Genomic DNA, 15,338 nt, shown 5'->3' with positions numbered 1-15,338 from the left:
CTTTAACCCAGCAGTTGTTTACAAGACACTCGGTCCTGAGAGTTCTTGTCCCTGTAGGGCCCGAGTGAAGGGGCTTAGCAAAAATAGAAGAATGGCTGCGTAATCAATACTCGTGTTCTGCTCGGACAAAGAAACCAAAGTGCCCTCTGCCTCAGAGGAGGGACCCTAACTGTCAGTGTGCTTTGAAGTACAAGATAATGGGGGGACGGGGGCTAAGGGGAGGATGTGTATGTCAGACAAGAAAAGGCTCAGGGTTCATTTTGACATTTATAAAGAAATACTACAAACATGCCTATTGAAAAAATGGAATATTAATCTAAGAGGTTTAAATTCAGGACTTCCTGTGTTAAGTGACATGAACTTGTCAGTGTTTTCCAGAGATGTGAGAAGCTGAGGAACGTTTGCAGACGTATATGCTGCAGAATTTGGTTCCTATACAGTCATCTTATATCTGACTTTAAAAAAGCAAACCAACCGCTTGGGGAAAAATATTGAAATATGCCGGAGCCTGATAACTCGCATGCAGTGCTGCCACTTGACATTATCAGACTGTTGGAACGTGGGGTCAGTTAAATAGTTGGGCTAACAGGTTGCTGGGAATGGCTTCATTTCTAGAAATAAGGTTCTGGCTTCTGTTTCCTCTTGCGCAAGCCGTGCTAAAGATAGCCGTGTTGACTGAGTTTTTATCGGATGCTGCCTCCAGGATTCTTTCCAGTGGTACAGAGTTGCGACCCACCACTACATAGGTGATCTCTTGTGGTTTATTCGAGGCTGTCGGAGGAGGGAGATGGACGTGATTTTTGCTCTGCCAACTTCCCAGGCTATGTTGAGAGAAGGGTTGAGCGGTGGCTTCATGGAAGTCATGCCGTAGACGGTAGACACTCAGTAAACACAGGCACTGGGGATGCGGCTGCAGCAAAGGCCGTACACAGGGAGAAACAGGACCGCAGTCACACTAGCTGTCGTTTCCCGAACGTCAGCCAGAATGCCAGCCATTTGTGTACTTCCTTGATAGCGGCCATATCCACCTACGGCCTGGATTATCATTTCCTGAGTATTTCTAATTGACTTTTTTTGAAAGGAAAAAAAAAAAAGCAAAGCATTTAAAAAGAAAACTTCCTATCACTCCCATAAAAGGAAAGCTAATGTCACCTGACATAATACACCCCATTAAAACATAACAATGTAATTAATTTCCAGTTAGCTATTATTGCCTGATAAAGGCTCGGAGCCCCGAGGCTGCTCTTTTCTCTCACAGGCAACATTAGCAGGTGATGAACCTGTGTTAAAGACATCCCAGTAGGAAGCCAAGACTTCCCCACTGTGAGATTTATTATTTAATACCAGATCTGGAGTCTTTCAAACTCATTCCCATCCCACTAGGCATTCCTTAGGAAACCTAAACCAGAGAGAACTGCAATTGTCGGACACCCTCGAGTTGTTATTTTTATGCGTTCACCCAGGAGAACAATCTTCCCTGCTTCTGCTTGACTATAAGCCTCTCTCACCCTAAATATTTTTCCACAGGTCAACGGCAAAGACTTATCCAGAGCAACTCATGACCAGGCTGTGGAAGCTTTCAAGACGGCCAAAGAGCCCATTGTGGTACAGGTGTTGAGGAGAACCCCACGGACCAAAATGTTCACGCCTCCATCCGAGTCGCAGCTGGTGGACACAGGAACCCAGACCGACATCACCTTCGAGCACATCATGGCTCTCACGAAGATGTCCTCTCCCACCCCACCTGTGTTGGATCCCTATCTCCTGCCAGAGGAGTAAGTCACGTGACCATACAACGCTAACGTGTTAAGTGTGGTAAAGTAGCCCAGTGAAGCTGGTTTCTTCCCTTCCATGTGGTGAAAAAAAACTGATGTCTCTTACAATTTTCCTCCACGTTGCCCATGCTTAACTTTATCGTTTATAGAGGCAGTCAATTGAATCCTGCTCAAAACCGCACCGACATATTAATTACTTTATTATAACCCTGGAGCAGAGTTACTCAAATTATATTCCCAAAACAAAATGACTTACAAATGTCGTCAAAGTTATTTCAGAATAAAATGTAATCACCACAAATGGCAATGTGAAGATTTGGCGTTAAAACTAGAGGGAATGCTGATGATTCTTTTAAATAGACAACAAAGTACGTTGGGAGCGTAAAGAGAGCCCTGAAGGTGTGCGTTCTGCTTTCTTGGGTCTCGTTTCAAACCTGGATCTGTGTTAATAAGCCCACACGTGCCTCATATAAGTACCGAATTTACCGATTAAGTAACAGCTGCGGTCCAACACCCCACATTAATCACCCTCCACATGACTCTCCTCTTACCTTCCTTCCTGCCAGAGATACAGAGGAGCTCAGAGCCTTCAGTCAGACAAGCCCGATGCTCAGACTCATCCCTAGCTGGGCAGCTGGAGTAATTTACTTTATCCCTGTGTTAATAGAGGAAAAATAGTAATAGCATTTAGAGTACAGTGTTGGATTAAAGGAAATAATGTGTGGGAATTTCTCCCTAATAAGTGGCAGCAGCAATCATCATTAATTCAGTGACAGATTAAATATTTAGGGGAAGAAAATGAAGAGCAAGACATTTTTTAAGACAGACCACTGGCTGAGAAGACGGCCCCTTTAACGTAGCTTTTCCCTTGTGATTTTGCATATTTGAGGGCAATGTGTCCACTTCCCCACCTCAGCCTCTCTAGGTGATGTGAGAGTCACTCCCAGCTCTTCCTGTCTTGCTCCTTGTTCAGATCATTGACTTGTGCTTTATTTTAAAGGGCGTTTTTCCTCTTCTGTGGCAAACTTCTGAGTGATACCTGTTGGGTTTCTGCTAGTAACTCAGAAGCAGGAGTGAGCACACGTGGTTCTGTGGTTCTGTCAGGTGCCAGACAGAGGCTTGCCTTTCATCCCGTGGTGCTATCCGTTAGCCGTTATAGGAACCCAGGGTCGATTGCCCAGGCCCGACAAAGTCATCTCCGCTGCAGTGGACAGTGTGTAAGGGGAAAGGAGGGGCCACCGATCACATCCATGCTCAGGGCGCATGGTAGTGTGCAAAGAACTGTTAGCTCATTTATGCCTCACGAGTGCCCCTCCCATGCAGTGGGGAACTCACATGCTCACCCGTTCTCCTCAGCTTACGTAGGCAGCCAGATTGAAAGGCAGGTCCCGCATCACCTCAACTCCCAGCTCTTAGTCACCGCTGCTCGGTTGCGTCCCAGTTGGTCCTGTGAAAGAATTGCCTGATTCACTGAGTACCATCATTCATGCCAGTTATTTGACTTTATAGACCAAAACTGCCTCCCAGTATTGATGAGGCCTTTATGGCAAGTCCTGACTCTCAGATGGTGAACTGTCACAGTGATGGGCCTTTTAGAAACCAGACCTGTAATTTCCTCTTAAGTCTAGTTAACATGACATGACTTACCCCCAAGGGGAAACTTGAGAAATGTCAGTAGAGTGCAGAGGTCAGACCAGGTTCTGGCTGCAAGGTCAGAGGAGAGCAAGAGTACGCATCGGGATTGAAAGGGGAGTGTTAACTTGATGCTTGAAAGCCCAGGCCTTCCAACAGCATCCTCAGTACTAAAAGCCCCTTAAGTGCTGGCAGTATGTTTACCTGATAGGCCCTGATAGGTCCAGAAAACTGAAAGCCAGCCCTCGTTGGAATGACCATTCATGTCTGGTCTGTTTTTTCAAAAGTAAGTGCGTGGGAGGGAAGACCAGAGCCCATCGATTGCTGTGGTGACCTTTGAGAACAAGAAGGTTTGAGCCCACAGTCAACAATCAGGCTGAAACTTGCCACCCACATCTGGCACCTTTCAGAGTTGCCGGCCGAGCCTCTTATCATTCCCACTGCCTTTGCTTCTAGACGTTCGGTTAATGTTATTTCCAGAGAGCTGGTGGGTTCTGTAAATAGTGTAAATAGTATAGTGTTTCTGTAAATAGTGTTTCACATCTGTTGTCCTAGAGAGAGACTCAAGCTTCTGTTCTCTGAGCAGTGGCTGCCTATGCATGTGTGCTTATCACTCATGTATTTTATGTGTGCATGTATGTATGCTCATTATATACCTGTATGTGCATACAAGGTTTTCATGCCAAATGTATTCCTTGTTGGGGAACAATGACAAAAGTTGTGAAAACACTGTCCTAGATGACAGCATAGCACTTTTTGTCACAGTCCCTTTGGACCTGACTCAGAGGCCAACACATGTCTTTGAATGTAGCCTGAAGCCCAGCCTTTTTCTCCCCAAAGATAAAATCCATCGGTGAAGCAATAAACAGGAAATAGGAGTATGTCTCCAACCTCGAGTTAGAAATGAGTCCTCTTGGAGTGCCTGGGTGGCTCAGTCGGTTAAGTGTCCGACTCCTGGTTTTGGCTCAGGTCATGATCTCACAGTTGGTGAGTTCAGGCCCTGCACTGGGCTCTGTGCTGACAGTACAGAGCCTGCTTGGGATTCTCTCTGTCCATCTCTTTCTGCCCCTTCCCCACTCACACTCTCTCTCAAAATAAATAAACATAAAAAAAAACAAAACCAGAAATGAGTCCTGTTGACCCACATGACTAGTCAACTGGGGGATGGTCCCTGGGAGCACCTAAGGCTGTCCCACTGTCATCTCCATCTTCTTCCAAGGGGACAGACTTTAGTGCAGATCCTGACCCTGCTGGGAAACACAGGCAGGGAGAAGCAAGCTGAGACAGCACCCTGGAGAATTTGTGCCACATCACAACGGACCCTTGTCACGGGGCGGGGGGAGGGGGGGAATGAAAGCAGCTACTTCCAAGTGCAAGGGGCCTGAAAGGTCTCTCTTCTGTTTGCAGGCATCCCTCAGCCCACGAGTACTATGACCCCAATGACTACATTGGAAGCATCCATCAGGACATGGACAGGGAGGAGCTGGAGTTGGAGGTAAGCACAGCCTGTCTAGATTTAGGGCTCCTTCCCAAGACTGACAAGTTCCCTTTAAGTGTAGTTTATGGATGTTAGTAAAATAGCCACTGTGAGTGGATTTTTGTACAAGAACTACTTTCACTCATGCATTTAAAGGCGTAATTGAGCTTTTCTCCCAACTCCCTTCAAAACAGAGCATAACAATTGGATCACAAAGCAGAAATGGAGGATTTTTTTAAAATTACTTAAATGATAGGGTAGTAAGTCCTGTTGTAGATCTTTGAATTCGTGTAATCTCCTTTTCATCAGGCTCTCAAGTCCACACATTCTTGCAACTACAGTGAGCTTCCCTACCTTTCTGCTCTTGAAGTCATCACCTTTTGTACTCAGAGGCAAGAATAGGTGGATAAATGATTAGCTAGCCCACACCAACACCAAAGCGCTTGCCCAAAGTTTACTAACACTGAGCTTGAAAAAATTAGAAAATCCATGGCTCTCCTTAAGTGTTACTTGAGGCCAAATAGGACTCAAGATTCTAGATGATGTGTAGTCACACTGGCCTCTCAGGTTTTTTCAATTTATTTTTATTCCAGTATAACTACCTTGCGGTGTTAGGTTAGTTTCAGGTGTACGATATAGTGATTCAGCAGTTCTGTACGCACCGCAGTGCCTGTCACGGTAAGTATGCTCTTAATACCCCTCCACTATCACCTGTCCCCCCTCCCATCTCCCCTGGAGGACATCAGTTTACAGAGTTGTTGTTCTCATTTGTGATTTAGTAAGAGTGATAGAAAATAAGAGAAAAGCCAACTTTCAAGATATATTTATTTATGCTTTTGTGTAAACACTGATTCCTGTATTTCATAGTATTTTCAAAAAATACAAGAGCATTTTTTGAAAAGTGACTTTACGGAATAGGATAATTGGGACCTTTGAGAAAGATTCGTGATGTCAAGGGTAAACCCTGTGTCACCATCAGAAGGTAAGCCAGGAAAAGTCCCGTAATGCTTTATTCAGCTGTATGGCCAACCATCGTGTAATCTGGGCTACCAACCAACACCTGTGAGGTTGATGAGTTGCTGAGCAGCAGACAAGTGGAAAACAGCTGTGTTTGTCCAGGTTTCCTTACAGTTACCAAGGGTTTTTGTTCCAGAACAGCAGCTGAAGAAGTGTGCAAATAATGTCTTCGCTGGTTGCTCCCGTATAGCCCAATGCAGAAAATCAGTGTATTTGGCACTAAAGTCATGACTGACTCCGGGACATTTCTTTTTGAAAATTTAAATGTCCTGCTAAATGCATATGGTCTAAACTGGAATGGCAGAAATTCTGACTCTATAAACTGCCGGGGTTCCTGCTTGTCATCAACTGTAGACCACAGCACTTGCCATCCACTGACTGCTACATGAAATGTAGCCTTGTGCCTTTCAAGGAAATTAAGGATTCTGCCTTTTATTTATACTTGGCTCATCGCCCCAACTTCAGGGCCAGTTCATGAAGCAGCCAGTGCCTCCCCTAGGACGCTAGCTCTTATGGTGTTAATACACAGTGTTCGCAAAGGTGGTTCCACATCACCTATGTTTGAGAACTGTCAGAGCGAACCACAGTGAACAGATTTTTGTCATAGAGGACTTGTCAGTCTTGAATACATTAAAAAGCATGGTAAATGCCCTGGAGAGGGGGAGAAAATTGAATAGGCAGAATTATGCACACCTACTTCTCTTCCTCTAACAGTTTCTCTTTGGCCAGGTACCTGTTAACATTTCCTGGGTCTAGAATTCTCTGGAACGGTGCTTTACAAGAAGAAGGGCTATTTAATAATCTTTATAGGACAACACTGCTTTTTGATGATCAATGTAATTGTGACAGAGGTCTTTAGAAAGCTATTAAATATCTCAGGAGCTAGATTTATGGAGCCCATTTGACCTTTGAACAACACAGGGATTAAGAGTGCCGACCTCCTACACAGTCTAAAATCCACGTCTACATTTTCAATCTCCAAAAACTTAACTATTAGCTTACCATTGACCAGAAGCCTTCCCAGTAACATAAACAGTTGAATAACACGTATTTTGTATGTTACATGTGTTGTATACTGTATTCTTGTAATTGGGTAAGTAGAGAAAAGAAAATAAGGGAGAGAAAATACATTTCTTCCAGTACCTTATTGTAGTTATCGAAAACAGTCCACATGTAGGTGGACCCACACAGTTGAAACCCATGTTGTTCAAGAGTCAGCTGTATAGTGTAGACTTGGTAAGTCATGGGCACTTAGTTAAACTTGAGTTGATAGCAGTGAGTTCTTGAGTTCTATTTTAGTGTCTAACACTTTCGAGAGCCTGATGGAAGCTATGGTTTCTTCCTAGAAACATGCTCATGTCTAAAAAAGCCTGCAGATGGTTTCTGGAAGGTCATTGAGTTCCTACAGTATCTGTCCAATCTGGCCCATTCTGCCTTACAGTTTGTTACATCTGAATACCACCAGAATCATTGTTTACTTTCTATTTTGCTTTAACCCAACTCACTTAAACCAAGGTAAATTTATTCTAAAGGAAATTCTCTATAACTATCTCCAACAGAAAATCAGCATCACTGCCATAAATAGAAGGTGCTATACAATATAGACAGTGGACATAAGGCAGTGTTACTGCATCCTAGTGTTAATTGGTGGTGCCTGGCAAGGACTGGGAGCCTGGGGCTGATTTGCCCTACTCCTTCTTTTTCTCTTTCTTAAGAGATTGGCTTGTGTTAAAGATCTGTTAAGACTAGCCAGACTGAGTCTGCCTTAGTAAACGAAGTAACTTTCTCAGTGTGAACTATCTTCAAACATCTTGCTTTTGGTAGACGCCACTCTAAAACCGTTCCCTAGAACCTTGTTATTCAAAATGTGTGATAGGAACAGCACAGAATCACCTGGGAGAAGGCAAGAAATGCAGAATCTTGGCGTTTAAAACTACCAAGTCAGAATCTGCATTTTAACAAGATGTCCGGGTGCCTCGTTGCACATTAAAGCTGGAGGAGGCCTGACGTCGAGGTGAAGAAGTCCAAGCTTCCGTGTGCTCTTGTCATGGGTCAAAGCAGTGGGGCTTTGGTTGCCCATTTCATCCACTCTCATGTAAAGATGTGCCTCCAAGACTCCAATGCCATCTACGCTTCCCCGGGGCAGAGTGAAGTCCTATGGACTAGAAATGACTCCACCCCCTGTAGACATGCAGCACTATGCTAAGACTTTCTTCTTTTCATGATTAAAAAGCAGAGGCCAAAAACCCCAAATATTTAAGAGATTAGTTGAATGTTTTAAGTTGGACCTTTGATGCCTTGAGACTTTGCTAAATCCATGATTATTTTCATTTCTACTTGCCTGCTTTCACTGATCATCTGTTACACTGAATACACTGGTGCCAGAAATGCCAAATCAGGAAGTCACCACCCTGCTTGCACTTAAGGAGTTGAAGCCCCTTGTGGCTCATTAGCCATTAGGATTGTCAGACGTGAGCTTGGCATCTTCTGAGAAAACCAATATATGGTCATGAGTCCATGCCAGGCAGGAAGGCTGCTCTCACATTTGGACTTTTGTTCTTACCAGCTTAGTTGTCACCAGGTGATTTCTCTTAACTAAGCACATCTCATAAAGTGAACCTGGTGGTTTTGGATGAAAGGTCTATTCTAAGTCCAGTGGGAAAGACTCCAGAGTCTTCCTGGAGCTTACTGTTGCATTTTCTCAGGAAGAGAACGATGTCTGTACCTCCAGTACTGCCCTGTTTCAGAGGCTTTGGAAGGTAGTCTGGTCAGTTCCAGAATGTTAATAAACCAACCTCAGTGCCAACAATTGGGTTTGCTAAAACAGACCCGGTTTTTAGGGAGACTGGCACATACCTGTCATCTCCTGCTTTTCAGAGATTTCTTAGAACAGCCAACAGTCTAGTCTGTCTCTGCTACATTCCATCCCCTTGTATTCCCCCACTTTGGGGTGAGATTACAAAAAGAGTGTGTTTTGGGTTGGGGGTCCACTGTTAACACACCACTCAGCCTCTACATCGAATGACATCAACGTTCCACACCTTTTGAAAGATAACTAGTTCCATGGATTATTATATAGGAGGAAACTACATGAGTGTATTGGGATAATACTGAAGCACACGCGTAGAGAAAAACAGATGTTCTGTCTTTTAAAGCACACAAAATGATCGTATTTAGGCAAGTGTCAATTCCCTGTTATTGTGAAACTGTGTAAAGCTAAAAGGATTATACCCAAGTATACCCAAGGGTTGAGCAGCCACATAATTACCCATAAATTTTCAGGTACTGAACACCTGTTCTAGATCTTCCTGTAGGCAATTAAGAAGGAAAATAGAGGTCTGAAGAAGGTTTTTTCCTTAATCTATTGTTTTAATTTCCCAGTTGCTTCATCAGTAGCCACCTCTCCAGGCTGTGAGGCTCCCCTCACCTATGTTGTGTTCTGATGATGTAATTTTGAGGTGAGAAAAGAGAAGAAAGCTAGTTTCAACGGGGAGACTAAAATGACCTCCAAACCTGGTTTCATTTGAATAATCTAAGTAGATCATTAGGGATTTGAAATTGTCCTGAAGAAGATACAGGATGCCTCAGCGAATCTATACTTTTTTCTTTAGCCTTTAAGGGTTTCTCCGGGGAACCTTCCACAGTCAGCCCTGCCTTCCCTGAGTTGGCCTCCTCACCCTATTAGTATAATCAGCACTTTACCATTCTTCAGACTACTATGTACACACCAAAACCTTCCACCCACTCTTCTCTTGGTCCAAATAGCCCCTGCCTAGATCTTAGCGTGGCCCAGTCTGGCACCGCCTTTTGTCCAAATGTCACCTCCAGGGAGGCTTCCCGAGCACAGCATCCCTGCCCCATTAGTGCCATCTCTTACTTATTGTCTGGCTCCTCCACTAGAATACAAGTCCCATGAGAGCTGGGCTCTTGTCCAAATCGTTCGCACCTACACTCCTCATGCCTGGATAGCGCTTGGCACATAGTAGGTAACTTGTGAACATTTGTTGAGTGAAGGAATAAATACCTTGTTACCGTATCTCAAATGAAAGTTTTTGAAGGGAAGTGCAGCCTGTTTAGAGACACCTCTGTGTTGCATTTAGCCCTATGCAGACACAGAAAGGGTTGAGATAATTTAAAGAAATATGCACAGCAGTTCTGAACTGATAAGGTAGAGTTATGCTTCAGTGACTCGTCTTCCCAGAGTGGGATAAGCCATTGAAATTAGTCTCTAGGATCCCCTCTGATTAAAGTGGCTGACGTTGAAACAGAAAGCTTGAATCACCCAGGTGGAATGGCCCCATTAATTCTCTTAATTGGGCTATCGTTTCAATTTCATCTGAAATGTCAGGCTTAGCAGTTCATTTTTATCCAACAGTCCATCTAGACCAGTAAGCAACAGGACACCGGTGGTGGGGGAGCTGTAATCCAGATAATGCTAATACATTATTCATACCAGTTTGATTAATGGTCTTCTTTGAAATCTTATCTCCATCATCACAGACAGATATGTATTGATAACCTCTAAGCTTTCAGTGATGTGCTCAGTTGCGTAAGGCTCTGCCTTTAGCTTGGAGTCAGAATGCGATGTTGAGAATTTACAAACCACCCATTGAGCTTGGAGAACTGTCTGCTAAGCCCCCAAACACCATATCTGGTTATGAAATTGTAGAATAGCTGAGAAGTTTCAGAGAAGTGAAGTGACTTTCCCAGGACAGTCTAGCTTGTGAGTGGCAGAGCCAGGATTGGTTTTCATTTGGATTTTTTTCTGCCTTGCAATCTCAAGCTCTTTTATTGAATTTTGAGCACCTACTGTGCACAGTGTATTTGGCTAGATCCTTTTTTACTGCACACGTTATTACACAGCTACTGTTGCCTTAATATAATCTTCTTTAGAAGCACCCAAGATAAAACTCAGATTTAGAGAGAGTCAAGATGGTAGTGGTAGCAGTTCTTACTTACTATGCTGTTTTTCTAGAGCTTCTGAAAACCTTTTATGGTTTGCTCTTTGCTTAGCTATTAGCAACCAGGCTCTTTTTTAGGATGTTGAATCACTCCTTGGAAATTGAGTGACCATAGCTAAGTTACACCATATGCCTTCTTAATGAAATTTTCCTGGCTTTTGTTTAGAGCTCCTCACAAGATCCAGCTAACACAAGGAAACATTATAGCCCAAGCCATCCTAGGTAATATCAATGTCAAGTACATACCTGGAGTAAACTCCAGAATACCCCTTCCTTTATTATTGCTTGAAATGTAATATCAACATTATTCATCCGGTACCACTCATCCTTTTTAAAACCAGATGATTTCTAAGACAGAAAGCTGTTCCCAAAGGACTAGCCTTAAACTAGAATTACCCTCCCATTCTTGAATCTCTTTTAGAAAGCAAGTCCTAAAGTTTGCTTCATAGCCAAGTGGAATTGGGGCTGGAAGACAAAGCTTTAACATTCTCAAGGCAAGTGTTTCAGATTAGAGCTGGCTTCTGTGCTCTGCCCTGCCACATGGTGTGGGTGTCATGCTAGAACCAGCTTCGTATCCATGTCAAGGATGGAATTTGGCTTTTGTGATATTTAAGTCAAATCTGGCCAAAGTGAAAATGTGACTGTCACCCTCACAGTCTGCCCTGGGAGGATTTGCAATAGGATTTAAAGGCTAAATGCAATGTCGGCTAAATCTTTCTGCTGTAGGAAGGGAGCACTGCATTCTCAGTGCATCACTACCTAGGAGTAGATGGGGTAATGAGAACCTCTTGTCTCCCTTGCAAAAAAGTGGGAATGTTTGACCATCATGTATTGTGTGTAATTTCCAACAGTATTTATTGGAAAACTATTATTAACCGGCTAATCACATGTGGGGTTAATGACAGAATATAAAATGTGTTCAAGGAGAGTATAATGTAGTATCTTTGATTCACTTATCAGGGATTCAGGAATATTGTTTTAAAGCAACTAACACTTGAGGATGTATTCCTCAAGTCTGACATTTTGTACCACCAGTCTGACATTTTGTTGCAAGAAAGTTTTCTCCCTGGTTATCAAAGATTTGTTGAAAGGAACTGGCAGATTCAGAAGGGAAACAGTCCCCCTACCAATGGCAACATCAACTAATGTCCACATTTATAGTTCCATCGTTTTCCAACTTATCTGTCAGTCAAAACACTAACTGAAAAAACATAGTAGAAATGATTTTCACGTTAGGTTTTTATCGAAATCATTTACTTAGCCCTTAAGATAGCTGACTACATGTTGGGAACTAGGCCAAATAAAGGTAATCATTTTTTACATAGCAGACCTTCAGCTGTCACATTCCTTATGAGTCTTCCTTCTTCATTTGAATAACCATAGTACATTATGCTGTTCTTTTCTAAAACATGATTTCTAGACTTTTCACTTTCCTGGGTTCTCAAAATGGAGTCCTCACAGAGCTGTGCTTCTCAGACTGTCTGCAATGAAAAACGATGATGACCAGGTCGACCAGTTGGTTTAATTTTCAGTGTGTTACCAATATGTGGTTGTACCATGTGAGACCATATAGCTCACCCCATATACAGCTTGCCACTTGAGTCCATAGTACCTGAACCGATAGACAATTTGGCCAATGAGACAAGCCTGCAAATCTTGTTCTTGGATATTATGACCAAATGCTGTAATAGTTTCTGAACACTTCCTTCAATGCCTGCACTGACTTCCTCACAACCACACTTGGAAGCACATGTGAACTCTGATATCTTTTATGCTTAGATATTCACCTTGGTGGCTCAATTATTTGGAAAAAGCTATAACTCATATTACTGTTTTCAATTCTGTTAAAAGGAATATCACAACATTTATTGGCTCATTTTTCTTCCTATAACCTTTCCATTTCTCTCTCTCTGCTTTGGTTGCACATGGACCTGTTCCAAAACCATCTGGCTTCCACCGTGATACATAGCACAGGGCTCTGTGGTAGTAGCATTTGGCTACAGTTGTGCATTTGGACCCAAACAAATCATCAGGAAATTCCGCTGATTTGCACTAACCTTGGGAAGGGCTAAAACAGAGAGAGTCTTTGCTCTTACCCAGACCCAAATGAAGAGTAACCTGAGACAGATGTGGGCATGTGTTTGAAACATAAGAGGAGGATGTGTGACTAACAATATATTTGAGGTATGCAATTTGGTTACTCCAAAGGATTTGGGAAGAATTGGCCCTTGTAGTTAAATAGTGACCCTTAAACTCACACTTCCCCCATTACTGTGCTTAAGTCCAGTTCTCAAAACATGAGAAATTTCCATCCAATTCAAGTATCAGAAATGAAAGGGATTTCATTTAATGAAAATTTGCCATATTGCTAAAGCTATAATTAGAAGTCTAACATGTCAGTGTTCAGGAAATAAAGCCATCTTATGGGGGGGTGAGGCAGATGTACCCACTCTGCTATAAGCAATTTCTGGGACTTGAGGCACGTAAACACCCCTGCAGTAATTATTACACTCCCATTTCCTATTGGCTTTCTGTAGGCCAGGCATTGTGCTAAGAGTTCTGCATGCCTTAACCTCAATGAGTCTTGACCCTGCCTAAGGCAGCAGGGTGGCAATTCCTAGTGACACTTAGATACAGCAACAAGTACATGACAAAGATACTAGAAGGAGGTGGATTTGGGATCTGAACACAGGTCAGCCTGTCTTCACAGCCCCAATTCTTTACCACCACATGATACTCCCATCTGTCAGCCAGAAATTCTGCGGAAACTAGTCAGATTGGGACAGTCGTCACTTAAAACTTTTTCACTGGTTCCCACGATGCTGAGGTAAGATCAGAGCTCTTCACGCTGGCCTATGGGGTCCCACCTAATCTGTCCTCATACCTGGCCATGCTCGGCCTGCCTCTCTCTCCCTTGCACACAGGGCTTTGGCATTACTGGCCCAGGACATTTGTACCCGCTATTCTTCAGCCTTGAAAATGTCCATGGTGTTGGGTACCCTGCCTTTCACAAGGGAGGGTTCAGGAAGTATCTGTTGTATAACTGCTTTGAGCTTTCCCACAAAAACAAGTGCATCCTTACCTGCCAGGAAGAGTAGAGAGAGAGGAAGTGGTCCCCAGAGACCGTGGTTTCGAAGTCCCATTCTCTCTGAGTGCCTTCACCCTCCTGGTTGGCAAGCAGTCAACAGTAAAAACCAGGCCAAGAGACCTGGTAGAGACCTTATCAGGCAGCCCTTCAAACAGGCCTGTGGCTTACTGCTGCAGAATGTCATCGGGGTAGTTGGCAGTGTGGGAGAGAAGGCAATGTGGCCTATTAATACTTGCAGAAAACCCAGAACTTCGTCCCAAGGCTCCAACAATTTTCAAAGTTCTGACTTCATTCTGAAGCGCAGACTAACTGGCATATACAGGGACGTTCCCAGTGCTCATGTGTCTCACATTTGGGCTCACTTTGCTTTTATCTTATTTAATTTGCGGTAATAGCGGCTGAAACTAATTTCTCGACTGTAAATATCACAGCTGTTGTGGAAAGCATTAGTTGCGTGCTATCACGTTACCCTCCTTTCTTGGATCAATTTATGTGTAATCTGTTTGCAAGTTCTATTACTGTGAATGTTAAGGGAATGCAACGTGAAATAATCTAACTGAACACATTGGAAACATTTGTACTGAAATGGCTGGATGGTTTGGGCCTTTGGAAATATTCTCGTTTGTGGCAGACATTGAAAAAATGCTTTTTAAAAGCCCTACCCCAGAAGTCTTGACATTGAGTGAAATATAGGTAATTTTTCTTTTGGGGGATCAATAAAATAACTATTTTCAAAATGACTTTATATTGACTGAAAGGTTAGAAATGCCGTGGGCATTGATCCTGTGTCCATAATCACTTTTTGTTTAGTAAGTTAACCGCTCTACACACTCAAATACAAAGAAATCCAGTTCATCATTGAAACAAAATATTTTTTAAGCCTTTGACCCTTCCCAGCCCTCCCCTCCCCTCCCCCCCCCCCCGCCTTCTGAGGCTCACTAGAAATGCCCTTTCTTTGTCTAGGAAGTAGACCTCTACAGAATGAACAGCCAGGACAAGCTGGGCCTCACAGTGTGCTACCGGACAGACGATGAAGAGGACATTGGGATTTATATAAGTGAGGTATGAAGGCTGAGTATTTCTAACTATCGTCTCAAGACCAGAGGAGGGTTTTGTTTTTTTTTTCTATTATATATTACCCAGCCTTACCTCTGGCTCATTGAGAAGTCTTTGGAAAGACACAAATGTCTTTGTCCCCTTCATCACACAGTCCTTGGAGTTACGTCTTTACATGGGAGTTAAGTTCAAATGTCAGCACATAAGGCAAAATTACCCTGGAGAAGCCTGCAAATCGGCCATAAAACGGAGCCGTTTACATGGTTTTGTGTGTTCAGCCCCAGGGGAAGAAGAGCAGATTCACATTTCCCTTCTCGTGTTCATTGAATGGG

At 43.3% G+C, this 15,338-nt stretch overlaps 1 protein-coding gene across 2 annotated transcripts in view; it reads left to right on the top strand.

Annotated features, from left to right (window-relative positions):
- Positions 1–15,338, top strand: part of PDZRN3 (PDZ domain containing ring finger 3) — a 241,105-nt gene that overhangs the window by 218,289 nt on the left and 7,478 nt on the right. For both annotated transcript variants that reach the window (XM_042929990.1, XM_042929991.1), the window contains 3 exons: positions 1,528–1,775; positions 4,815–4,902; positions 14,914–15,012. In XM_042929990.1, coding sequence (XP_042785924.1) covers positions 1,528–1,775; positions 4,815–4,902; positions 14,914–15,012 — 435 coding nt within the window. The remainder of the gene's footprint in view (positions 1–1,527; positions 1,776–4,814; positions 4,903–14,913; positions 15,013–15,338) is intronic.

Source organism: Panthera leo, chromosome A2, assembly GCF_018350215.1.
Source record: "Panthera leo isolate Ple1 chromosome A2, P.leo_Ple1_pat1.1, whole genome shotgun sequence".
Taxonomy (NCBI): domain Eukaryota; kingdom Metazoa; phylum Chordata; class Mammalia; order Carnivora; family Felidae; genus Panthera; species Panthera leo.
The sequence above is the reverse complement of the archived record's forward strand: the minus strand, read 5'-3'. Positions and strand labels throughout refer to the sequence as shown.